Genomic DNA, 26,278 nt, shown 5'->3' on the forward strand with positions numbered 1-26,278 from the left:
CCCAACTTTAAAATAAATTTGGTGATATCTTTCGTTTGCCAGGAGTAGATTTGAAGGGGGGGGGGGGGAAGCCATAACAACTTTTGGAAAACGTTCTCTGGTGTTTGAAAAGTTGTTAAATAAGACCGCCTGCCAAGAAATGTCACCAAAAATTCTGACTACTGAGAGAGAGTGGGCAAACAGCTCAAAAAATAATTCTAGCTTGCTGCAACATCACAGGTTGGGAATAGCTAAACCTCACACAGACTTCATGACTAATTCCAAGTTTCCCTTTGGAAGCCAGACATAATGATGTTCCGCGCTTTGTGTTATTGGTTAACACAGCACAACCTTTCCAACTGCATTATTGAACACAGTCAATAGCGTACAGTGACTTTGCGTGAGGAGAATTTTATGGGGCTCTGTTTCAAAGGCCACCGAAATTCCTGGAGAATCCTCCTCTCCACAGGTATTTCCATTTATATTTACAGCGAGCCTCTTTTGACAAGTGAAAATACGTGGGCAGGCAGATAGATGTACGCCTTTCTGTCGGAGCCACCTTTACATTGAGCCGAAAGGGCACAGCACAGGTTTGGGTGGTGGTGGTGGTGGTGGTGGTGGCGGCGGCGGCGGCTGTTTTTTTAATGCTAGATGGTGATAACTGCTATTCTGGAGAGTTACTATTTAAAAAGCGAGTCTGACTTCCCGAGGAGAAATCATTTTACAAACACTTAAGACTGTTGCCTTTCCGAAAGAAACACTTCAGCCTGTTGGGGGGAAAAAAAAATTGTGATAAAGTTTGAAAGAACCCTTATGTGAAACACGAAACACTATCTACCAGAGGAAATTGCTTATCTTGTTTCTCTTTTCTATTACTGTGTTGTAGGTATGTGACTGGTGTAAGCACATAAGACACACAAAAGAATACCTGGATTTTGGGGACGGGGAAAGAAGGCTTCAGTTCTGCAGTGCAAAATGTCTCAATCAGTACAAAATGGACATTTTCTACAAAGAGACACAGGCCAATCTTCCAGCTGGGCTGTGCAGCACATTACACCCTCCCATGGAAAATAAAGCAGAAGGCACCGGGGTGCAGCTGCTCACTCCAGACTCTTGGAATATCCCTCTAGCAGATGCTCGGAGGAAGGCCCCCTCCCCGGTGGCTGCAGCTGGCCAAAGCCAGGGCCCTGGCCCATCGTCGTCCACCACCGTCTCTCCATCTGACACCGCCAACTGCTCTGTCACTAAAATCCCCACGCCAGTGCCCAAGTCCATGCCCATCAGCGAGACTCCGAGCATCCCTCCCGTCTCCGTCCAGCCGCCCGCTAGCATCGGGCCTCCCCTCGGCGTCCCGCCTCGCAGCCCTCCCATGGTGATGACCAACCGCGGCCCGGTGCCGCTGCCCATCTTCATGGAGCAGCAGATCATGCAGCAGATCCGCCCGCCCTTCATCCGCGGGCCACCGCACCACGCCTCCAACCCCAACAGCCCTCTGTCCAACCCCATGCTTCCCGGCATCGGGCCCCCGCCCGGCGGCCCCCGGAACCTGGGCCCCACGTCCAGCCCCATGCACCGGCCCATGCTGTCGCCCCACATCCACCCCCCCAGCACCCCGACCATGCCCGGGAACCCCCCGGGCCTGCTGCCGCCGCCGCCCCCGGGCGCGCCCCTGCCCAGCCTCCCCTTCCCGCCCGTGAGCATGATGCCCAACGGCCCGATGCCCGTGCCGCAGATGATGAATTTCGGGCTGCCGTCGCTCGCCCCGCTGGTGCCGCCCCCCACCTTGCTCGTGCCCTACCCCGTGATCGTGCCCCTGCCCGTGCCCATCCCCATCCCCATCCCCATCCCTCACGTCAACGACTCCAAGCCCCCCAACGGATTCTCCAGCAACGGGGAGAGCTTCATTCCGAGCGCCCCTGGCGACCCGTCGGCGGCGGGGGGCAAGCCGGGCGGGCGCTCCCTGTCCCCCCGGGACTCCAAGCAGGGCCCGTCCAAGCCCGCGGACTCGCCGCCCGGCTGCTCGGGCCAAGCGCTGAGCCTGGCGCCCGCGCCCCCGCCCGCGCCCGCGCCCCCGCCCGCGCCCGCCGAGCCCGGCCGCAGCGACGTGGTGGACCTGACGCGGCGCGCGGGCAGCCCCCCGGGCTTCGCGGGCGTGCTGCAGGGCCCGCAGGACGGCGTCATCGACCTCACGGTGGGCCACCGCGCGCGGCTGCACAACGTGATCCACCGCGCGCTGCACGCGCACGGCCAGGCGGAGCGCGAGCCCGGCGCCGCGGAGCGCAGGACCTGCGGCGGCTGCAGGGACGGCCACTGCAGCCCGCCCGCCGCCGGCGACCCGGGCCCGGGCGCCCCCGCAGGCCCGGAGGCCGCCGCCGCCTGCAACGTCATCGTGAACGGCACGCGCGCCGCCGCCGCCGCCGCCGCCGCCGCCGCCGAGGGCGCCAAGGGCGCGGAGCCGCCGCCCGAGCATCCCCCGCCGCCGCCGCCGCCGCCGCCGCCGCCGCCGCCGCCCGCGCCGCCCAGGAAGCTGCTGTCGCCCGACGAGCCCGCCCTGAGCGAGCTGGAGTCGGTCAAGGAGAACAACTGCGCCTCCAACTGCCACCTGGACGCGGAGGCGGCCAAAAAGCTGATGGGGGAGGAGGCCCTGGCGGGGGGCGACAAGTCGGACCCGAACCTCAACAACCCCGCGGACGAGGACCACGCGTACGCCCTGCGGATGCTGCCCAAGGCGGGCTGCGTGATCCAGCCGGTGCCAAAGCCCGCGGAGAAGAGCGCCCTGGCGCCGGGCGTCATCGCCGCGCCCCTGCTCGGCGCCGGGCCCGAGGACCTGGAGCCTCCGCTCAAACGCAGGTGCCTCCGGATTAGAAATCAGAATAAGTAAAAAAAAAAAAAAGAAAAAAAAGGTTGGTATGGCCTCCGGGGCTCTCCTCCTGCGCCCCGAGCCGGGTGCACCTGCCCTGCGCCCGGGCGCCGCCGCGGAGCCTTGTTTGATAATCAAGGTTCTGCGAGGCCCCCCCCCCCCTCCCCGGGGCACCTCGGGGTGCTCACCCCGACGCAGCGCCCTTGTTCTGATGCAGCGTCATCCCCATTTTACAGCTGAGAAAACCGAGTCGCGGCAGGTAGAGGCCATGCCCCCCCCCGCCCCCCGGGGTGACCTCTTTAGTGGCGAACCTGACTTGGAACGCCGTGTGCTTAACCAAACCGTTGCTCCTCTGCTCCTCTCCCTGTGGAGGAAGAGGAGGGCGTTGGGGAGGAAGGACAGGTTACTTGGGACCCTTCAAATGTTCAGTCAGGAGGTTACAGGGCTGCCCTAAAAGGGGAGCTGGGCCACACTTCCTGGAGCTGGCGGGCTCGTTAGCAGAGTGTCTCGACTCACCAGATTTTCCCCCGAAATCCTGGATTCCATCGGCCAGAGGAGAAGAAAAACTAATCTTCTCACGTGCTGATGCCAGCTGACCCCAGGCCACTAAGCGCCATCTCCCTGGCAGAGCGTTGGAAGCGAGGCCGTGGCTCCTGTTCAGGGAGGGGGGTCTCTTCCTTCAGGTCCCCCACCAGCATTGCCTAGAGCAGGCCTCCAGCTCGGCTGACCAGCTTTTCAGTCTCTCCTTTTTCGATCCCAGTGGCCCAGTGGGTCGCTCACCGCTGCAGACAGTGGAAGGCTTCGGCGGGAGAAAGGGCCACACCTCCGAGGAGGCTGAGAGTCCCCCTATGTCTGACCCCGTGACCAGAAGGAACCCTGCCTACTGCCAAAACGAGCTATTGATAATGAGGCCAGAGTTTCAGTAAGGGGAAGAGGAACTAGCATGTGTAGCCTCTTTTGACCTTCCCACCACCTGGCGGAATGGGCCTCCTCTGTACCCCACCAAGGAGGAGGATAGGGCATGGAGATGTTGTCCAAGTTAGAGCTAGCAAGTGGGGGAACCAGTATGTAACTCAGACCTGCCACACACGCAGGCCTGCTGTCCCAGAAGACGGCAGTTGGGCTAACATTCAGTTGAGGCTTCTCGGGGCTTTGTGGAGAGCAGAGGAAGAGGAGTGAACGTTTATTGAGCACCTAACTTGTGCGCAGCTTCTTCCACGAGCTGGGAGACACAGAGGGGGAATATGACGCAGCGCCTGCCCTCAAGACCCGTACAGTCTGGTGGGGGGATATACCCCCAGGGAGGAAGGAAGTCTGGGTGGAAGTGGACCTTCTAGCACAAACACTTGCTCACGTTTGTATGTGTAGGCCTTCTTGTAAGTGTTTTTCAGTAGTATTTATTGGGGTCTGGATCTGGATGGCAATTATTTTTGTCTTTGTTTTACCGATGAGGAAGCCGAGACGTAGAAATTAAGTAATTTGCCCAAGATGCCCAAGCTAGCGAGCAGTCAAGATTCAAATCCAGCTTGTCTGACTCCAGAGCTGCAGTTTCTTCAAACCACTGTAAGAGAACAGGCTAAATGGTCCCTTGATGGCCCCGCTTGATAAAAGTCTTTTATTCGCCTTCCTTGTCTTGAGGAAAGTTCCTAGACTTTTAAAAACCCAGCATACCTACCAGCTTCTCTGAGTGTTGAGACAGTATTCTTTTTTCTTCTTTTTGACAGTGTTCAATTCTTGTTTTTCCAGCAACAACAGCAAACCTAGAATACCAGCCCGTTACTCCACAGTGGGAAATATAAATGTGGACCAGAACACTTGATGTGGCGTGTCCAGACACTGTCTCCAAGTTGGCATGTTTACGTGGGCACCTACCTAACTTGCAGCCGGAGGTTTGCTTGGGAGGCATAGAGCCAGCTCGAGGGGGCTGCTGGTGGTGCAAGAAGGCTTTCCTGGTCACCGTAGGTTGAGGTTTCCTTCCACTGATGGCTTTGCCAGTCGGAGCAGAACAGTAAAAATCGGTTCACCCTCCTTCCTGGGTTTTACACCTACAAGTTCTACTGTCTGAAGACTGATGGACTCAGCCTTCTCAGAGTCACCACAACTTCCAGTGCCCCTGACGTCTCCACCAGACTAATGTAATCTGGTTAATAAAGCAGTGAGTAGCAGGAAGGTGTGGGACAAAGAAAGCCAGAAAGCATTGGGAATTGTAATTTTAAAAACGATTCTAATGTCACTCACTCCGATGACATTACAGGAGGAAGGGGAGGGTAAACGATTTTACTTCCATGACCCGAGTGAGAAGTGACCAGGTCAAGAATAGTGCCACCGGTCCATGAGTAGCACGGGCCCAAAAGAACATAAAAGCATGAACTAGATGATGGCTGTTTGGATGATAAATGTTTCTGAATAAAGAGTCAGGCTAGGGTCTCGTATGTGGACCAGAGTCGTTACTAAAAATATTAACCTGGCTTCGGCCAGTTTCCGAAGATGCAGTGACAAAATTGCCCATAGCCCCTCGAGACTGGAGAGTTCTTTTTATGATGGGTCCCCCAAGAAATTACAGCTTTTCTCTAAAGTCCGAGACACTCAGGCTTCGCTAGCTTCAGCAGGGTGACAAGGCAAGTGATTTAAGACGGCGGGAGGGGGGCGGTGAACTGCCTCTCCTTCACTAAATCACATTTCCTCTTGCCCTCTGGAGTTGCATGTCACCTGGAAGCACAGTCTCAACCCGCCGTAATTCACTCACATTCTCTGACCCTTCCTGATTTTCTGTGCACATGTGGTGCTGTTTTTCTTCGGTGCCTTCAGAAACCCAGCCCATTCATATGGTTGTGGAAATTGGAAATGCATCCGTTAAATAAAGGGCGGCATGGCTTTTGTGCCCTGACGGAGAACACGGATGGTGACGAGTTAGAGCCAAAGGGGAAAGCATTAAACTGGCCTCGGTTGTGGTGGATGAGGTGCAGCTGAGTGATTTCTCCATGTGCTCGTTGGTGACTCATACATTATTTCTCTTGGAGAGGCCGCTGGTAACTTGTCGGGGTTCTTCATACTTTTTCCCTGGGCCTGCCGTTCTCTTACTCTATTACTGGTTTGTTTATCATGTTAGGCAGATTCAAAGCCGACTTCTCTTCAAATCAGTAAGCGAGGCAGCTACGATTTTCTCCAAAGAAACCATCATGTTTGCTAGTTCTCAGCAAATACTAGGTTTGGTGTTTTTGGGGGGTTTTTTGTTGTTGTCGTCCCCCCCGCCCCAGTTTTGAAGGGCTTCCGTTCCTGGTTACCTGACTTCATGCATTCATTCTCTGTTGATATGATTACAGACGATTTCAACGGGCAGCTAGTGTCTTTGGAGGCAGAACTAATTAAGTTTTAGTCGAAGATTTTGAAAGATTGTAATCTCCCTTTAATCTTCGACTTTCAAGACTCCAAACACCAGTTCTGCAGCTTCTGTAGGCTGGAAAGAAAATATTCCCCCAAATAATAAGAAAAACAACGTATAAACATTTTCCAAACTATTCTATCCGCAAAGAATTCCATTTGTAAATGGAATACTCCCATCTTTGTCTTTGCCTTGGAGCTTGGGGGATAGCTGTTTGTATTTGTACATTTTCTGAATTTCTACAGTTTACACTTGTTTATGGTACATTGGGGAGTTCAGAGTAACCATTTGCAAATGTTTGAAGATATTCAAAAGAAAATATCCCCCCCCCTCCTCGATTTTCCAGGGAAATGACATATTCTAAGTAAAATAATCAATGGAAAAAATGTGTACCATGAGTAACCTTTTCGCCCTCACTTTTTCCATCCCCTTGGAGCAACAAGTCCATACGACTTCCCACCTTCGTGCCTTCCAGATTTCTTACATGTTTCTAAAACAGGAAGAAAATCTGGGACTCTTTTCCCTGGCCCCGAAGCCTCAGTGCTTCCTCAGCCTCGGCAGCAGGGGTGCCTCCCACTTTCTGTTTTCTCTGGGAGAGCTGCAGGAGGCAGCCCTAGCTGTGGCATCTTGGAGTTTAGTTATTAGTCTGGTTATGGAGCCACAGTCCCAGGAAGGACTATCTCAAGCTGAGGGGAGCGGTGTTGGCTTCATCAGGAATTCCGAAGGGGCTTCATCAAGAGGTGACAGGTAACTTTTTTTGGCAGCTTAGTTTCTCCAGCTGAGAAATTGGAGAGGGTAGACCGCCTGGGAAGTCAGGTCCATACATTCTATTTTTTTTTTTTTTATATATCTTTTTTTTTTATTTTTTTTTATTTATTTATGATAGGTACACAGTGAGAGAGAGAGAGAGAGAGAGAGAGAGGCAGAGACATAGGCAGAGGGAGAAGCAGGCTCCATGCACCGGGAGCCTGACGTGGGATTTGATCCTGGGTCTCCAGGATCACGCCCTGGGCCAAAGGCAGGCGCTAAACCGCTGCGCCACCCAGGGATCCCCCATACATTCTAAATACTGCTACGGGTGCGTCCTACAAAAGCAAGGAAAAGAAGAAAACCTGAGAGTGAGGTGAGATGAGTCCAATCAGCGATGTGCTCAGATCCTAGGCCAGACTGGAGATTCTTAACCAACAGTACTTGGTTATGGGGTGTGCGGGAATTGGCCATATAATTCCTGATGTTCGAGTTTGGGCTGTGGGGGTGCGGGTAGCTGTCCAGTTCGGGTAGGGGTAATTCAAAGAGCCAGAGAGGAACCACCAGGTCCGCATCATGTACACGGGTGAGTGGGGGAGGACCTGCCCGAGCTTTCTGTGATCATTTCAGACTCGTACGGGAGACTTTTCTGGAATGCGCAGGGTCAAGATCTCGTTCAGTGCCGCTGGCTCTATTTTAACCCTTAAAATTGAGGGTGGACAGGGGTGGTTTCCATATGTAAGCATCTGGCTTTTGGATGTTATTTCAATCAGATTACGATGGACTAGGAAATGACGTACGTGACCGGGTATTTACTTCTTTCAGATGTAGCCATAACCCTCCATCTTTGTGGGGCTGGGACTCGGGTGAGGTGACACAGTGCTTAGTGTGCAAACTTTGCAGAACGGAGTCTCAGGGGCGTGCAGGTGCCATGCTCGTGCTAGCCGTGCTCCAGGCCTTCCGGCTCATGTGGCAGCTCCCTTAAGCTGGTCTCCTGCTCCCTGAACTAGTCCATGGATGGCCTTCAGCTGCTCCCCACTGGGATTTCAAAGCAAGTTTTATATACCTGTGCACAAGGCATTTTCTTGGGAGGAGAGGTCTATAGATTTTGGCTTCAGAAGTTTGCCTGACATCTCTGAAGGATTATCTTATCACTAAGCCATATCTGAGCTGGAATTTTTCTTGTCGCTCGGAGGAAGCCGATTTAATGGTAAAGCTTCCCTTAAAACAGAATTCTTTTCAGCAGTATTTTCTGTGGACCCGATGTCTGCAGAACCACCGTCCACAGCTCCGTAATGTAGCACTTGCCTCAGAAGATGGCCTTAGTGACCAAAGGCAAAAGGCTGTATGGACTCTTCATATCCCATGAGCACAAGAAAAGGTAAGCAAGAAAAGAAACAAGCTAGATGCTTCCCAGGCCCCTAGCTTTGGAAGTTTCTACTCCAGTGGGAGACATTGTCCTTCAGTGGAAAAGCTTCCACCCTGCTTTTGAGGCCGAGGGAGCAGGATGGCCAGCGCCCGGGAAGTGGACGGCTCAGTAGACACTAAGGCATTGATGTCACTGTGTCTGGAAGTGTTACCCATTTTACTCCTCGCTCCCTAGCTCCCTAACTCTATAGCTCCCTAACTCCCTAATTCCCTAACTCCGTAACTCCCTAGCTCCCTAGCTCCCTAGCTCCCTAGCATGCTTCTTCACCTGGACAGAGGGGAAAGCATTCCATCACCTATTAACAAACCATTGCTCAGAAAGGCACTGGAAAGAAATTCCCCGTCTGATTTCCAATGAATCCTCCCCTTGCCAGCCTGAGCTGCTGCCTGGGCATCATGGTTCAATCACTTACACCTACGTTGGTGCAGACAAGCCTTGAGGAGGGGCAGAGGTGTTTGAGGACCAAAATACACCACAGCCCGGGACACTTACCTCATGTAGTGAGACACCTCCACCCCAGCACGCTGCCTTCTCCAGCTTCTCTTGTGCCAAAGAGGTTGTGCCAAAGGGCCACAAAGGTGGCCGTTGTGTTTTCCTTCCTTCACCCTGCCCTGCACAGAACGATTTTGTATTCTTCGCTGCAGGTTTCCAGGGTAGCCCTTCACATGTGAATGCGTGTTAAGGCGATGCATTCTGCACGTGTAAACTTTTGGTTTTTAAAGCCTCAAAAGCATAAAAGAAAGCCATTTTCAGAGAAACAACTCACTTAGCTTTGCAAAAGAGATGATGTGATGTGGGCCTCATTTAACAGGGTCCCATTCTCACGGCAAAGGGGTGGACGCCGTCTCAGACGCCAGCTCTGAATGTTAACTGGGTAGGCCTCTCCTCCAAATTTGTGGGTGTCCACAGCATGCTGCCTGACGGGGGGTGGAGTGGGGTTCCCGACTGAGACCGTGAGGCCGTCCGCAGAGAGGGGGAACCCATGCACAGGCACACACTCACGGACACCCACAGATTATTTCAAGGGTCATTTAAAAGATTCCAGTGACAATGACTTGGAGCAAAAGCAAACGACAATAACAACCAAAACTTGCAGTCAGCCTCTTGTGCTGTCGAGTGGCTCCTGAGTGCATGACACATTCTTAGGTTGGAAACCAGTCAGGTTGCTCCCCAGATCTTTGAACCCTTGGCTCTTGGTACTGAGCTACGGTGTCAGCAAAAGCATGTGCCAGCAGTTCAACCAAGCTGCCCCAATGCCCCCCCCCCCCCCCCACAACAGGGAGAGAGGGAACTGCCTTTCCCCATAGCTGCGGGGTCCAGACCGGGGCAAATGGGAGGTGCCTGGCGCTCCCCAGCCTCATTCCACCTGGCTCTTTGGCTGTGCTGCTGGATGTCTCATCATTTCTCCCTTTGAACCTCTGGTGTGTTGGGTCTCTTTGATAGCAAGCTGTGTTTTGTTCTGGGTAAAAAGGGAGGTAAGAATGTGATGGCATTTACAGAACAGGAGGGAGAGACACACTTTATGGACTCATTCGATATGAACCATTGACCTAACATCCCAAAAATGCAATTAAAAAGTATATCTCTCCCTCATTTGCATGGCTTATTTCCCCAGACATGTTTTTGGTATTGAAAATGAATGGTATTCCCATACAACATGTGTCTCAATTTGTAATGATATCCTCCTTGCAGCTGGCTGAGTTCTCGATGTGTTTCTAAAACGTTACTGTCTTAAATTTGAGCCAACCTACACTAACAAATTATCTAGAAGCAAAGTGGCTGAGCTGCATTTGGTGAGAGAAAGGGAAACCTTATATTTCATCCTTCAACTCTTGTTTTGGAGATTCAGACTGTAACATGATCTTCTTCTAAGGAAATCTACACACGCACACTTTAAAAATTGTGCAGATTGGGTGTTGTGGGAGCAAGAACGATCAGGTTTAAGTTTCTCTGCAAAGTTCTGCATCCCATCAGCAAGCCCTTTTGATATTTTAAACCCATATTTAGAGTAATTTCAAGATATTTGGAGCACATGTGGTTAAATGTAAAACTTTGTCATTATGATTTGTTAGATGCTTATACTTTAAATATTTATAAGCCATTTTTAAGTACTTTATCCAAAAGCTTTCTCCCACTGGAATACTATAATTGAGTGGTATCCGAGCATCATTATATAGAGAAGATACGGGGTGAAGTCACTGCAGCATGCATGCACGTTCTTCCTGCTTCTCTGGTTTTAATTCAAATGCTATTTTTAGTAGATTCCACTAATTTAAAAAAATGTATAAAAAATCATAAACAGGGTTGGTTGTCTAATTAAAAAAAAAAAAATTACCCAGTTCTCCCAAAGGTAAAGTGTTCAACTTGAATTGTTTGTTGTGTCTCACCTCCTTGTCTTATCCTAGGAATAATTAGTAAAAACTTCCCTGTAGAGGGTTGGGTCTGAATCCGTGTCCACATGAGTTTGAAGTGCCATATTGCTCCTCTGAAGTGTCTTAGGGGCAATTTGTTGGTGGTTAGATCGAACTCTTTATTATTCACCTTTAGCCATCTTGGAAACGAAGACCCAGGATCCCATCTTTATCAGAGGTAGCCTGTTTGTGCACTTCATATGAAAAAGAGGAAAGGAAAAAAAAGAAAAAAAAAAAACCTTTTTCCACACTCAGAATCCATTTAAGCTTCAGAGGTTATAAATTTCAAACTGACCACAGGCCTCTGGGGCTCACACTCTTTTATGGCTGGCAAAACACAAGTCTCTGGTAAGAACGGGGAAAAGAAGGCTTAAAAAGCCTCATAAACTTGCCTGGACATCTAATAGCTCTCACCAAACAGCATTTTCATGAGTTAAGTGTAAATGAGTCAGAAACATATAGATTGAATTTCTTTTAAAATACACATGGGTTTAAAAATTAAGGCCAAAGTGCTTGGCAAAGTAAGTTTTGGTTTTAGCCAAACCCCAAATGTTTGAAAAAAAGTATTTCTACAATTTGCCAAACCAAAAAATACATTCAGGTCCCTCCATTCCTCTCATTTAATATGATGGCATCATAAACATGGGACTTAATGTCTATTTTCATATCCACCAAGGTTTGAGCAACATGAATCCCAAATCTTAATTGAAAAACTATGAAAAATTTTGGAAAAACATAATGGTTCTGCAAATGAAGATGAGGGGCCACCAGTTCAGAGTTCTGATTTTGACAGCACTCCTCACTGTCTGATCATCTGATCGACTTGTTCTTTGTCTCAGCTGTGTGCATGCACGTGTGTGTGTGTGTGGGGGGGGGGGGGGCCTATACATAATAATAATAATAGCTTTTTAAAAAGAATCTGTATTGGGAGTTCTTAATTTATACTTAATTCATATTTTACAATCCACAAACTTAATAAATTCCCCATCATATCCAAACAGAGGGAGGCAGTCCCCTTTTACTTATTGATGGTTCAGAGATGATCTTCATTTGTTTTTCCTAGAGAACAAGACACATCCATTTCTTTTAAAACACATCCATTTTTAACTAATGATATCTAACATTGACTTGGTGCAGGTGTTGTCAAGAGATACAAGGAAGGCAGGCAGGCAAGAAGGAAGGATACAAACAAACAAAATAATGGAAGAGGGAGTGGCAGGTGTCCTTGACTTGTTTTGAGGAGCTAATAACCTGCTGAGAGAGACAAGAAATAACCAAGGCAACTTCTCCAAGCAACACGCAGAACTACAAACCACTGTGGTATTGCAGACAGTATGCTTTGAGCGAGGGCAGGGGCCGGCGCGGGTCACTCCCTGGGGTCACCGAGTTTCTAGCTCAGGGCTGGCAGACTGGGCCTGCAGATATTTGCTGAATATATGAATGAGAAGAGTCCCAGGAGAGCAATAGCTAACGGAGTTACCCCGATGGGGTTCCATGAGACTTGAAGTCTGGGGAGGGGCGTGGCCTGGCCTTCAGGAGTGTAAGAGGAAGGAATGCAATAGGATGTCAAAGGCCCCAGAGGCAGAAGAGGGTGAGCCCCATTGGGGATGAGCTCCCCTTTGCCCTGCCTGGAGCAATGCCCTCCTGCCAAGGGAGAGGAGCCCTGGAGGGCAGGTGAATGGGGGAGCCGGAGGGTGCCCAATTTGTACTCTACGCGTTAGGCGACGTCACCATGACCTCGAGCAGAGGAGTGACAGCACGAAATCTGTGTTCAAAGAAAATTACTTTAGCAGCTGTTCGCAGACTGAAAGGAAGCAAGAGAAAGACTGGCATCCCTAAAGCTGATGGCTGCATTCTGATGACAGGCTAATTACCAGTGGTGGCTTCTAAACATTGTGGGATGTTATCGCTACCATGTGAGGGGCGTAGGCCGCCGCACGTATACACCAAGTGTGCACAGCATCGTAGTCGTGCAACGGGAGGAAGAACTCTGTGGCCAGTGTAGGCCTCGAGGCTTCCCAGCCCATGGTGGAAGGAAACCTCACGACCGACAGACCAGGTCAAAGTCCAGTCGAGGGTGCTGGCTGGACCCCAGATTGCTGCAGAAACAGGGCCTCGGCCCTCCTGATGGGCCAGCCGGCCAGGTGTGGTGCGGGCTGTTGGGCCCTCAGGCAGGCAGTGCTCTCCCGGCAGAGGACCTCCGTGCCGATGAGCACAGAACTTGTACAGTGGCCACAGTGACACCCAAATGCTCTGGTCCTGGACTAAAGAGCAGCCATGACGCTTAGGGGGCTGACTCTACCTCAGACACCTTCTGAGATTTCCATAGCAGCCGAATCCCATCCTCCCAGGGCCTGCAGGTGCTGTCAAGGGAGTGGGATGACCTTTGGAGATGTGCTCTTATCTTTTTCTACTTCCCACACCGTAGATCTTCTGAAGCTCCCACATGCAGTGACAGTGGGCTCCCAGTGGTGAAGGAAGGCAGTGGAATGGTTTCCTGGAAAAGAACATGTGCTCTGGAGTTGGGCCTGCCTGGGTCCAGATCCCAGCAGAGCCGTTCAGTAGGTGAGGAAGGACGTGCCTTGTCTCCTCTAGGTCACCAGTAGCAAGAACATTGCTGTGAGGGACAGGTAAGAAAACGTGGACAGTGGAACACGTCCCAGGTGCCCTACCGCTGGCAGCCACTGTCCCTACTAGAAAGGCTGCAAGGCCTGGGAGAAGACGACACGGGGCTGGAGTGAGACCTGCTCCAATTGGAAAACTGGCTGTATCTCTTACTGGCTGTGAGGGTTTGGATAAGCTTTATAATCTCTTTGTACCGACATTCTGGTTAAATAATTGTGTCAGCTAATAATTATTGAGCACACTCTATAGGAGGGCAGTGTTCAAATGTTACATGCCCACAGCAACTCTCTGGGTTACCATTACTGCATCCATTTTACAGATGAAGTAACTGAGGCACAGAGAGGCCAAGTCTCCCACTCGGTGTCATCGGTCAGTGAGCGACAATGCGGGGATTTGACTGGCAGCCTGGCTCCAGAGTCCCCAGGCAAAATGAGCAGGTCTCGTATGCCAGGAAAATGAAGGTAAAAGCCCCGACCGCAGAGAGTCATCAGGCTCCAGGGTAGATAACCTAGGTTAAAATGCCCAGGAAGTACCTGGCGTACAGTAGGTGCTTGTCATGGGGGCCCCTGCAGCCCCGAACTCGCTTCCCTTGGATGTGTAATGGAAGGTGTAATGAAACGCTTCCATGCTGCCAACCTTGGAGGTTGTTAGGGAAACCATTCCAGAAACTCTAAGATGTCTGGTTCTACTTTTACAAGTAGAGACTGGGACAAACAGAGCAAAGGCTCAAGGTCAGAGTGGCATAGCCAGGATTAGAACCTGAGTCCTCATCTGCCTTTCCTCTCAGTGGGACACCAGATATGACCAAAGCTGCTTGAGTTACACACCCCTTGCCAAGAACCAGAGGCATATTTTTGCCACCCATGGTATTGCTTCCTCCCGTTGGGCAGCTGATCGCAGAGAGGAAGTAAGTCGAACCTCAACATCTGGGGTCGGGAGGGTGAAGGGTTGCAGAGAAGCAATTATTAACCACATTCTCCATCTCCTTGGCTCTGGGGGGGGGGGGGCGGGGTGGACGGTGGGGTGCTGGGGAGTCAGTGTGCTTGCTCTTAGATTGTGTGGTGAAGTTAGTTTCCTTGAACATGAAGTGTGTCTCTCTTCTCTCTCTCTCTCTGGATATATATCTATATATCTATGTATCTATATATCTATATATCATCTATATCTGTATCTCTATATATCTCCATCTCCCTCCTCTACTAATGGACTGGCTGTAAAGAAGAGATAAAATGCCAGAGAAACCACCTTTCCAGATCCCACCTAAAATCCTAAAATGTACTGTTGCCCATAAACCATAGCTACTTGCCACATAAAGCTGCTTTTTGCTCTTGGATCTTTTTCTTCTTTTTAATCTAGAATGCCTACGTTCAGATAGTATAGATATAGAGAGGTAACAAACTCAGTCTTAACACAATAAACATCTATTTGTTTTTTGTTCAAGGCGGAATTTTTAGAAGACACGTGAACCAGCATTAGCTAGTTTGTGTATTAGACAAAACTTGAATGAAAATGTAATTATAATCCCTTATCAAGTAACTCCTCAGAGTTCTTGTTTCTAAAGCAAAGGACCTGGACCAGGTATGCCTCTGGGGCCCTTTAAGGCTCTGACACTGCGACCTCTGCTTGTTGGGAAGGAAGGGGGGGCAATGAAACCAGGACTGGGGGAACCACTCCCTGGATGGGAATGTGGGATTTGGGGTCAAAGGAGCTGGACTCAAGCCACTCTGCCTCTAGCTAGTGACCTTGGCCAAGTAAGCTTCTTAACCTTCCTAGGAAAGTTTCCTCATCTGTAAAATGGGGACATTAATAAATACCTACATAGCATTGTTGTTTCAATGAAAAAAGTGTATAAGTGAAATAAGTATATAAAATATGCTTGTTTTCAAGTGGAATAAGTATGCAAAAGTGCCTCGTGCAATATTTCATATCAAGTAGGTGCTCACTAAAAATTCGACTCCTTTCTTTGGGGGCAAAAAAAATGCAGCTTTCCCAAACCATAATGGCAATGTGTTCAGTCTGAAAAGGCAGGGGCACAGAGCTCTCGCCTCATCTTCAAAATTTCCTGCAGAACATTAGTTCTATTAGTAAGTCTCCTTTATTTTATTTTTCTCTTTTTTGGATGGATGTAGCCACCAGCTCCAGCGGGTTAGTGAACATGTGCTCATGAATCCCTGCATGCTTTTAGGAAAGGGCCAGACAGGGTCATTTGTTTTGCTCAAACTCCCAGGTTCCAGAAAGATTTGAGGTATTTAAAGAAGATGTTGAGAAGGACTTGTATGAGTGCACACAATGGGGTTCCGTGGTTGAGGGCTCTTTGTCTCCTAGTACCTCTTAGAGGTCAGCGAGAAACGGCGGTGACCGCTTATGAGAATAAACAGGCCTCTGTACCCATTTAATTCATAGAAGCAGCCAGGCAAAGAAAACCAAACTTTTAATTTGTAAAACAAAGAATTAAGGATGGAGTTATCCTAGTGGGTGGTCTTATATGGTTGTGATTTTTATAGATTAAAGAGTAAAATAGGAGATATTGCTAAAAGAAACAATTATAAAAAAAGAAAAGGAAGGCCTTAGGTTTGGCCTAATTTTTTTTTTTTTTTTTTCTGTTAAACATACACGGGCCTTGGCTTATCGGCGCTGTGGGGAGGTAGCACGGTGGTGATGAGGTTGTGGTTCAGACCAGAGCTCAGCGAGCTGTCACCCTTGGCTCCCACCCCCCTCTCCCCACCACTGGTTATTTCCCATAACAGTCACGCTAGGAAGGAGAAGGGATGTTTTTCACCAACTAATGAGCTGTCAGAAGAGAGGTGCCATCTACTTCATAAACGAAAACCGTTTCCAATCGTGGCAAAAGCCATTTCCAAACTTTCACGAAGCAATGATTGATGGGGGAGAGAAGGAACTGGTTTTTGGCAAAACCTCACCAAGCTGTAGCCTCTTCTGGGAAGGGCCTGCCGTGGAGACCACTATCTGGCATCACGCTTGGGTTTATCAGCTCACGCAGGTGACTCTGCTCATTGACCGCAGGGCTCTACTCTTGTGAGTGTCCCAGAATAGCTGCGGCTACCTGAGAGCAGTTCAGTCCTCAGGGACTCATTATTGTCCCAGATAAACAGCGTGGCCGAAGCCAGCACGTAATGGCTGTATTTAACTGTGCTAAGTGATGGGCTGACGTGCCCGAGTGAGCCGCATCACTGCGGGGCTGGGGTAAATGGACAAGGGCCAGCCGGCTCAGGAGTGGGCATTTCTTGCACATTGTAGAGTTGATGCCACAGGATTTTAGGCTCCGGGAATAAATATGACAGACGTGGGGAGCTTGCCTTCTAAACAGGTAAGACAGGACAGGTGTACAGGATTTTGATGATGCTAATTACAAAGGTATCTAAGGAAGGAAAGAATAAGTCTTGAAAATGGGTAAGTCGAGGCAGGCTTCCTGGCAGATGTGGACTCTTGTACCAGCGTACAAATGTTGGGATGTAGAATAGGACAAACATTTTTCTCTGGACACATAATTACTTTTGGGAGTGGTTGTGTAGAAATTATAAAATCTCCTTTTAAATGCAGCCAGCATAAGTCTTAGGCTGGACAGGCCAAAGGAGAAAAGGTGAGAATGGTTATATTTTGACAGTAGCAATATTGAAGACATTTATTAGTATCCAGGCACATTGTTTTTTTCCTCTGTAGTTCTCTGAAAATACTTGTGTGGGGGCAGGGGATGAGTGACTCAATCACATTCTTAGCAATGCTTTCCTGATGTCAAAAAGGAAAAGGGGGCCACCTGGGGGGCTCAGTTAAGCATCCAACTCTTGATCTCAGCTCAGGCCATGATCTCAGGGTTGTGAGTTCAAGGCTTACACTGGGCCCCACACTGGGTGTGGAACCTACTAAGAAAGAAAAAAAAAAGAAAAAGGAAGAAAGAAAGAAAAATATGCCAGGCAGGCGGAGGCTCAGTCACTTGGTTATGCATTGCTAAGGAAGATACTTCATTCTTCTGACCTGAAGGGACTGGGGGGCGGGGGTGGTTGGAATCCAGAAGGCACCTGGCCATACAAGCCTGCTGGAGACCACACATCATGCAGCCGGCCTTCAAACCCGGTACATGCATGGTATGCGGGATGGGTTGTGTGCGTGTGATATTCCTTGCAACAGGACCCTGGGTACTAATACAAAATACAACCATTTACAAAATACAACCCTGGGTTGTCCTGCCTTCAGATGAACCCCTGACTCACAGGAAAACCCATATGTGAGGCACAAGTACAGCCACTTCCTTAGACTTCCCTGCAGTAAGGGACACTCCAAAATCCTCTGCCAGAGAGCTGTGTGTGTGTGTGTGTGTGTGTGTGTGTGTGTGTGTGTGTGATTAATAGAAGTCTCTGAAACTTTGGGCTTGGGGGTTCAGAAATTACTAGTTCTCCTTACGTGCTGTTAACAGATTAATAGTCAACTGCTCAAGTTTATAATCCCCTATAATTGACACTGGCTTTGATCCGAAGATCCTACAGTCACAGAACTTGATAGATAGAGGATATAATAAAAAAATCTCACAGAGGCGCCCATTGCACAGAAGAGGAATCAAGGCTTGGGGAGGCCAAGGAAGGGGACGCCCTGGACGGGGATGGGTGTCTGTGTCTCACTTATCATAGTAATTTCCCCTTTGCTCAAATCAAGAAATTTAAACTGGATTTTCCATAAGATCCCTCTGCTTGGCAAGGGCAAAGGTAGGAACTAGCCCAGGCTCTGGAGCTTCCTCATGATCACTTTCTAAAACTGCAAGCTCGCTTCCTCCCCGCTCTTGAGTTTCATAGTTTGCATACCAGTCACTTCTGGGAGGTGAAGCCCAAAGCTTGGTTGTCTATTTCCATTTGATTCTCGGGTCCCCAAGAAGGAGGCTGCCCTGCACCAACCAGAGGAGCCACAGGAACAGATGAGGATGACCTCGGTACCACCCCCTCCTCAAATGTCACCAGCAGAGAGAGACTTGCACTGCCACCATCTGGCCTTTGTGGGTGTCCCAGACGTGGCAAGTACGTGGTGGAGGGAAGGAAAGAGCACAAATTGTCTACTTTGCCGTTCTCTTAAAATAAGCTCGGTGTGAGGAGCTTTCAGAGCAGCAGGAATGGGGTTGCAAAAAATAGAGTGTGGTGCAGCTGCACCCTTTAGAACTTGGGGGGAAAACACATATTATTTACCAGACAATAATAGATACCAGAGAATAATAATGATTATTATAGTGTTTGGGATGGCAAACGCTGTAGTTAAGGTTGCAGAATGGCTCTCATTATAATCCCGTTTTCCCAGTCCCTTATGAAAGCCTTGAAATTTTCTCCAAGTAGGCTGATGCTGCCCATGTTTGGCCTTTGTCCAAAGGTGATTTGAATATAAAGAAACTCATTGGAGAAAGATTCCTCTTTTTGAGGTCATGATCACATTAAAGAAAAAAAAAAAAGCCACATCCTTCAAAAAAGCAATCACGACATTCTCAAGTAAGTCCTTCAAAATGGTGGTGTTTCCCAGTCCCTGGAAGAAAGCATTAAAACACTTTTTAAAAAAAATTCCCTTTTCCTTTTTAAAGAAAGGATTTGGAGGCCCCCCCCCCCCCCCCCCCGCCCCGACTACAAGATTTGGTCACTCTTGGGCCCAAGCCCAGAGGTGGGGACGGTTTTCCTCCCTGCACAGCAAGTTCCAGGCTATGCTCCCTAAATGGAAAAGAAACTGCCCCAGAAGAAGCTGCACTTGTGTCTTTGGATCCAGTCGTGATTTCTGAGGCTCCTTTCCAAATCTTTATGACCTCTCATTTGATGGCAGCTCTTGGCATTCTTATTTCTGTGTCCCTTCTTGCCATTGTCTCACTCTCAAAAAAAAAAAAAAAAAAAAAAAAAAAAGCAAAGAAGAGAAGGAAGGAAAGAAACGAGACAGAGAGAGACAAGAAAGAAATAAAAATGAGCTCCTTTTTCAGAGATAAATATCCACATTTCCAAATCTGACCATGCCAAATGAAAAGGTTTCCATGGCCTTGTAATTCAACCCCCATTGCATACTTGTGGTGTTTTGCATTTTCACTTTGGTTATTTAATATACATATTAAATACACACGGATCTGGTGATTTAATGTGATTTGGGGAACTCAGGCATTTCCTGTCATGCACATTCAGATTTTCAAACCTTGTTTTTGGCCGATCATTATTATCGTTACCATTAACACCAGGACTTGGATAGCAGGGTCTAAAGCGCAAGCTTGTACTTAGTCCTCCCAGTGGGCACTTTGACCTCCTCATACTTTGCTAACTTCATGCTACAGACACCCTGAGCAAGGCTGCGGGTCTCTTTGTGGCCTCTCTTTCTTCGTCTATAAAATGCAGCAATTATACTATCTCTGGGGTCCCTTCAAGTTTTAAATTCTATCACCTCTCAGAAATTACGTGTTCGTTGTTCTAGGAATAATCTCAATCGTTGTAAAGATGTTTACGAGTCCTCTGTCACCACCTCATGTTAGTCAGATTTTACCCATTGGCATTTCTGGCGTCCTCACGTATCTGCAGGAAAAAAAAATTATTTTTATGTTTATTTTTTTTTAAAAGGTACAGTTTTGAGGGGAGGGGACAGGGGCTGCTTGACCCTCATCCCCTCGGCAAATGCGTGTCGAGCTGAACCAGGGCCTGGGTGTGGAGATGCGGGCAGGACAGACGCGGCCCCAAACCTCAGAGACGTCACAGTTGGCCGGCCCTCGTCTCGGGGCTGTTTACTAGGAGTCCCTGAGTGTCCCCAGCAGGTTCTGTTTCAAACCTTTCACTTGGTAGCAAGTGAAATAAGCCGGTAGGGATGGAGAGGCCGAGCCTGAGGAACATCTGTGGTAAAAGCCGGGGTGGGCCTTCTCCAGAAACCGGCCTTCCTCGGTGAACCGCCCCGCTCGGGCCCTCTGCCCTGGGATCCCAGGCCTGGGGGCTTGTGGGTTCCGGCCTGGCCGTGCAGGGCCCCGCGGAGAGCGGCCTTCCTCCGGGCTTCCTCAGGAGGCCTCTGAGGAGACAGCGCTTCCTGTGCTGCAAAGCCCATCCCTGGGCTTCGCCCCTTCACAGCAGCAGCCCCCAGAGCCCCTACAGTGGAGCACAGGGGTGAGGTCTGGAGGCCCAGGGCCCCCCACCGCGGTGGCCCGGGCCTGGCTTTGGGGGTGACCTTGGGCGGGAAGGCGAGGGCAAAGGTCGCCGGGCGGCAGGGGCTGCTGCTGTGGTGTCCGGGTGAGGTCAGGGCGCCCCCAGGAGCCGCCACCCCAGGCTGGCAGGGCCCACCCTGGGCAGAACCGGGGTTGAAGGCCCGTCCCAATCTGCGGCGCTGCTCTGGCTCCGGGGACTGGTGGCCGCTCGGGCCTGAGTGGGCCGCTGGGTCCCGCCTGGGTTCTCCCCGCTCGGGGTCGGGGTGTGGTGTGGCCCAGGGGATTCTGACGGGCCCCCCTTCTTCTCCCTCTTCTCTCCCCCCAGGAACGCGCACTCACAGGGTACCTCGCGTGGAGAGAGGGCGAGAGCAAACCGCGTCCCGCCACCCAGTGACACCAGCTGTCAGCTCCCCACCCCTCGGGCTAGAACTCAGACAAATAAAGGCGCTTCCTGTCGTTGAGCAGCTGAGGAAGCGGCCTCCCTCGGCGGCCTCCAGCCCAGAGCGGCCCGGCCCGGCCCGGCTCGGACCCACCCCGCGGCCCGGCCTCCTGGCGGCCACCGGCTCCGCTTCTCCCCAGAGGAACTTAGGGATTTCGCCCCTGGTTTTGGGAAATCAAAACACCGACAAGCCACAAGGACCAACGTAGGTAAATGTCCCCGCTCCGTCTTCGAGGCTCAGAGGGTGAGGCTGGAAGACGATACGAATTTGAAAACACAAATCTTTTTTTAGTCATTAAAAAAAAAAAAAAAACTGCTGTGGTTTTGCTGCTACACTAAGAATCGTGATTTGCATTGTATGGTTTTGGACCTATACTGTTCACGTTTTGAAGGCGGAGAGGGATCGCGCTGGAGCCCCAACCCCTCCAGATTCATCTCTGTCCCGCCCAGGATGCACTTTTAAATGAAGAGTTAGAATATTTTATTGGCTAATATACTTTTTCTTGTTATTTTTACAAAGGCCACCTTTATCCTTTTTAATGCCATATTTTCAGTGTTACACTTTTATGGCTTTTAATTTTTCGATTTGACAGATGTAAGAAGCAGCATGAATAGTTTATACTGTGGTTTTTCAGAGACTGAATGCCAAGAGAACTCGGTAAATGTTTATTCTTCTCAGCTTTCTCTTTAAATTCTCCTAAATAGCGCCCCATTTGGGAACACAGCAAGAGTGTTGAACTGAAGACCAAAATGCCCTCAAGGTGTAAAATAATCCGAGGGGGAATATTTGCTGGGCGTCACGAAAGACTTGGATGAAATTTCAACCCTGATGGTTTTCGGTGATCCAGGAAGTCAGTGAAGCAATCTCTCTATACGCAGAGTCCTTTCATGATAATTAGAATGGTATGGACGAACCAGTGAAAACAAGAGGGAAAGTGAGAAAGATCACCCATGATTCTGTTTCACTGTTTGCTTTCTCCTGTCATGGTTAAGAGAAATGTGCAATTCAATCCTCAATCAGTGGGTGGAGGATAACAGGGTAGATTTTCTTGTGTGCACTTGTACAGTTGTAGCTGCGAGTCCAGAAGTCCTCTAGAGCATGTGTACTGACACTGAGTTGGTGAGACAGTCGTGGAGTATCCCATTCTGATGAGTACAGAGAAAAAAAAAAAAAAAAAAGAGAAAAAATAAGGGAAAAAAAATCAAAAAAAAGAAGAAAACTAAAAAAAAAAAAAATCAAATCACCTTGTGATTCAGTGTATCTGTTTACTAACTCAGATAAAGAAGCAATTGCTCCCTGTTGAGGGGTCCAGGTGCCCCCCCCACCCCGCCCACACAGGCCGCCGAGCCGGCGGGGAGGCAGGAGGGGTGGCAGGCGGTGGGCGGGCGAGGCCGGGACCGTGTCGCGCCGGCCTTGACGCACCCCGGGGCGCGTGGATGCCGTGTACATACTGTATTTCTATATTCTCCTTTGTACAGAGTCACTTAACAAGTCAAGCTACTGTTTTACAGGTGCTCCTTATTTATTAGAGCTGTGAGAGCTTGGGGGACACACCTGGCGAGCGAGCTCGCTTTTTAAAAATGAAATTGGGGGGCAGGGGAAGGGAGGTGGGAGGGAGAGGGAAGCTCGAAAGCCCAGGGAGAGATTTATAAAAGAGAACAAAAGGAAAAACTTCCAGCAACAAATTAAACAAACCAACCAACCCCAACACCAAGCCCACCCCCACCCCCCATCCCTGCCCCGCAGGAAGCACAGCCCCTCCTCTGGGTGCTCACTCCCCTGCGGGGCTCCCGACATTCTCCTCTCTCCCTGACTGGTGTCAGCTTCATCAAACAAAAATAAATCTCTAAGAAAAAAAAAATGCACTTACATGTGCTTATTTTGCTTTTCTCATTATTATGACTATTGTTGTTTTCCTTGTTACAGAGGGTGCTCATTTCTTTCCTCCAGGGAAACAATTTAAAAAAAAATAAAGGTAGGAAGTTTTAAAAGATGCTGAGATATAGGGGTGACGCTGGCTTTCCCCACCTGCTGCGTGTCATGCTCGTGTACAAAGAGCCCACTGGCCTGTTCGAGGGTCTGCTTCCAGTGCAGACCCTTTGCTGACAACTGGAAGGTACATGTGCAGTGAGGTCCTGGACCTGCCGACTGTGTGGCCCTCCCACCCGTCCTCCCGGTCCTGATCATGGTTTGGGGTGGGGGGTGGGGTTTGACTCCAAGGAACACCATCCAGTGGTTACAAACCTCCCCTCTGGGGTTCATTCCCACCAGGACACCATCTCAACCCCCAGACCCTGGGTTGTTTTGACTTTTTATGAATGGATGGGTCCGTCTGGCTTCTGCTGGGTAAGTGAATCAAACATCAGAACACTTCTAAGGGGGATATAGCACATTAGTACCTAGTTCTGGCCCAGCTCAACCCGTCTCATCCTCTGAAGCCTGGAAGGGTGAATTGACGTGCCGAGTCCCACACGGAGTGTGGTTGAACTTATCAAAAGATGTAGGCACTCTCCGCAGTTTCTTCTGAGAGACATTCCTGGGAGTGGATTCTAGAAACAGTTTCTTTCTTTCGTGGAAACGGGGAGTCTCGCAGGCCCCTGGTGTGGGGTTGTGTGGATGACAACAGCTCGGTCAGAGCTCGGCCAGAGCTCCGTAGGCCCGGCTGAGGACGGGCCGGGGGACCAGGACACCCCGCTGTGGTTGTCTGGTGCAGAGTCCCAGATAGCCTTACTCATCCGGACGTGGCCCTAGACACAGTCGCCCAGGATGCTGATTTTGCTTTTGTCGTAATCCCAGATTGTTGAGCAAACATTTTGACCCTTCTGGAAACAAAAGATACCTTTGTTCCGACAAGAAAGAATTTCCTGGCATCTCATTAGACATAAGCACACCTTTTCCCTTCCTTTCCTTCTCCTAATCTCGGTGTTCCCTGGATACAAAATCCTCTTGGCCTATCGACACCGTGTCTAAAGAGAAATAGCAATCGTAACGCCAACAATTGTTAGCACGTGTTGAGCGTATGTACATTGGCCTCATTTGATCCTCGGAGTAAGCCTATGAGTGAAGGTCCTATTATTTTCCCTTTGTTATAAAAGAAGAAGCAGAAGCTCAGTGAGTTTAGTAATTGCCCAAGATCACCCAGCCAGTGAGTTGCAGAATGGGATTCAAAGCCACGAGGTTTGGTGCCAGAGCCCAGGCCGCGCATTCCATCTGGAGAGAAACTGATGACATCTTCACGAAGAGTCATTTTGACTTCCTGTCAGTTTGGCAGTGATTCCGTTTTGTTCCCAAGTGGCCCTCACTTTAAACGAAGCAGGGGGGTCGAGCGTTCACGGTTCCTGCCCACCACACCTTATTGGGCGTGGAGAAGCGCTGAGGCCAGTCTGCTTTCTGAGAAACGAGTCAGGCAGTGTCTTCCTTGTTGGTTATCAAAGCCCCCCTGAACTCAGGACCCCATGTCTGCTGCTAAGGGAAGACAGGAAGAAGAAAAAGGCTCGCAGCGCTTGCCCTAGTGGCTTATAGGTGATGGGAAGATGGGGCTGTAGGAAAGACGGACCACTTCTTGGTCTCACCAGGAATCTCTTTGGATGTTTCCCAAGGTTTAGGTAATTGCACACCGAGAGCCTAGATTCACAGCTTGGCAAAGGTACCCTCCCCACGCACTGTAGGTGTCCCCTTGACACTAGAAGGGCAGCATGAGCCATAAGCAGCCCTATAGGTCACGCTGCCTACATGACCTGGCCGAAGGCCAGAGCCCAGGCCCAGGCCCAGGTACAAAGGCAGGCAAGACTGATCCTGCCTCCTACCCCTCCTTGGCTTCTCCTCCACCCCAGGAGCCAGAGTCCCAGCTTCCGTGACTTCCGTGACAGGGCCTCGCCCTGGGACATGTCACACCCTGCTCACAAGTCCTTAGTGGTTCCCTGTGCCTCATCTTCCCCTTGACATCAGGACTCAGCCCACGGCATGGGTGATGCTCTCCAGGGGAGCCTGCGGAACCACTCGTTCCCCTCCCCTGCCGCACCCTGCTCCATCCCGGTGCACCTCACACCCTGCCTGTCCAGCTGCTCGCCTCTCTGTGCCCCTTGCTAGTCTGCAAGGTCCTGGAGGGTGGAGATCCTGTCTTATCTGCCTTGGATCCCCTAGGCCCAGCACCTGGGAACCCCTGAGCATGATAACGGTTATTAATGCAGTCAACAAGCCACCCCTTCAAAGCTGAGTTTACATACCACCCCTCCGTGAGGCCAAGCCCGATCCCCTGTGGCCCAAGTCACCGCTCCTCCCTTGGGCTCGCATGTGCTCTTGCCTAAATGGGAGAGGCCACTTCTCATACCGCCCTTCCCGTGTCCTCTGGGCTCCTCGCACGTAGGCTACCGTGGCCCTCCTAACTTTGCGTCATTGCAGAACTGTTGTCCACCCTTGGAAGAGAAAACATGGGCTGAGCTGAGGCATTGGTCCAGCCCCCCCGATGGAAGAGGGCAGTACCGCCCTGATGACCGGAGCTGTGGTGCAGCCAACACGGGAAGACAGCAGAGCGCTGTCCTGTTTCTGGCGCTCACGGGAGGGAGGCACCTGTGTCACCCAGGCTTCAGCCCGTGGGGCGGCACCCTCTGGGCTGCTTCTGAGGGCAGGGAGCTGCACAAGAGAATAAGGCCCCATCACTGTCCTGGGGCTTCTGTGCTGTGCAGGGCTTTAGGGTCAAGGAACCATGACACTTTTTTTTAAAACCCAAGAGAACCTTGGAGATGAGATAACCCCCAAGTTCGACCCTTGGACTCTCTTATAGATGGGAAGTTAGGCCTCAATGCCCAGAAAGGGCCTCTTAGTCCATCCTGCTGACTGTGGCTGGAATGAACAGCTGCCACCAGCGTGTGTGACCCTTCCAGGGAAGGGGGCCCTCTGCTGAGACAGGTGTCCTCTGTGCAGGGCCCCGGGATGGGCTTTCCACACAGTCGCTTAGTTGATTTTCACAACAGCCTCCGTTATTACCGTTCTTGTTTCGTATCCAAAGCAACAGGGGCATGAAGATGGGGGGCAGGGTGCGGCCAGGCAGGGCTCACAGTGGGAGGCAGGGCCCAGCCTGGGCTCCAGGGGCCAACCCCCCCATTGCCGTGTCCGTGGACACCCCAGGACACCCCGTGGCTCAGGCCGCAGGGCAGACTTCAGGTCATTCATTGACTTGGGCCTGCACCAGGACATTGACACAGCCTTGACCTTTGTACCGGGAGAGGGGAAGAAATTGCCTCCTAATTTCCTGACAC

At 50.4% G+C, this 26,278-nt stretch overlaps 1 protein-coding gene and 1 long non-coding RNA gene across 4 annotated transcripts in view; one reads left to right on the plus strand and one right to left on the minus strand.

Moving 5' to 3' along the window:
* SOBP (sine oculis binding protein homolog) overlaps positions 1 to 22,198 on the plus strand; it is a 162,231-nt gene extending 140,033 nt beyond the window's left edge. The window contains exons 6-7 of one of the 3 annotated variants that reach the window (XM_038554865.1): positions 866 to 2,882; positions 20,906 to 22,198. In XM_038554865.1, the coding sequence (XP_038410793.1) occupies positions 866 to 2,860 (1,995 nt within the window). In that variant the 3' untranslated portion in view covers positions 2,861 to 2,882; positions 20,906 to 22,198. Of the gene's footprint in view, positions 1 to 865; positions 2,883 to 4,563; positions 5,272 to 20,905 lie in introns of those variants that run through there. The other 2 variants (XM_038554866.1, XM_038554867.1) reach the window with 2 other exon arrangements.
* Positions 17,446 to 21,010, minus strand: LOC119874229. Its single transcript, XR_005368100.1, has 3 exons — positions 20,920 to 21,010; positions 19,839 to 19,966; positions 17,446 to 18,950 (listed from the first exon to the last, which is right to left on the minus strand). It is a non-coding gene; the product is annotated as an uncharacterized LOC119874229 (long non-coding RNA).
* Positions 22,199 to 26,278: the final 4,080 nt, after the last annotated feature.

Source organism: Canis lupus, chromosome 12 (genome assembly GCF_011100685.1).
Source record: "Canis lupus familiaris isolate Mischka breed German Shepherd chromosome 12, alternate assembly UU_Cfam_GSD_1.0, whole genome shotgun sequence".
NCBI classification, from domain to species: Eukaryota; Metazoa; Chordata; class Mammalia; order Carnivora; family Canidae; genus Canis; species Canis lupus.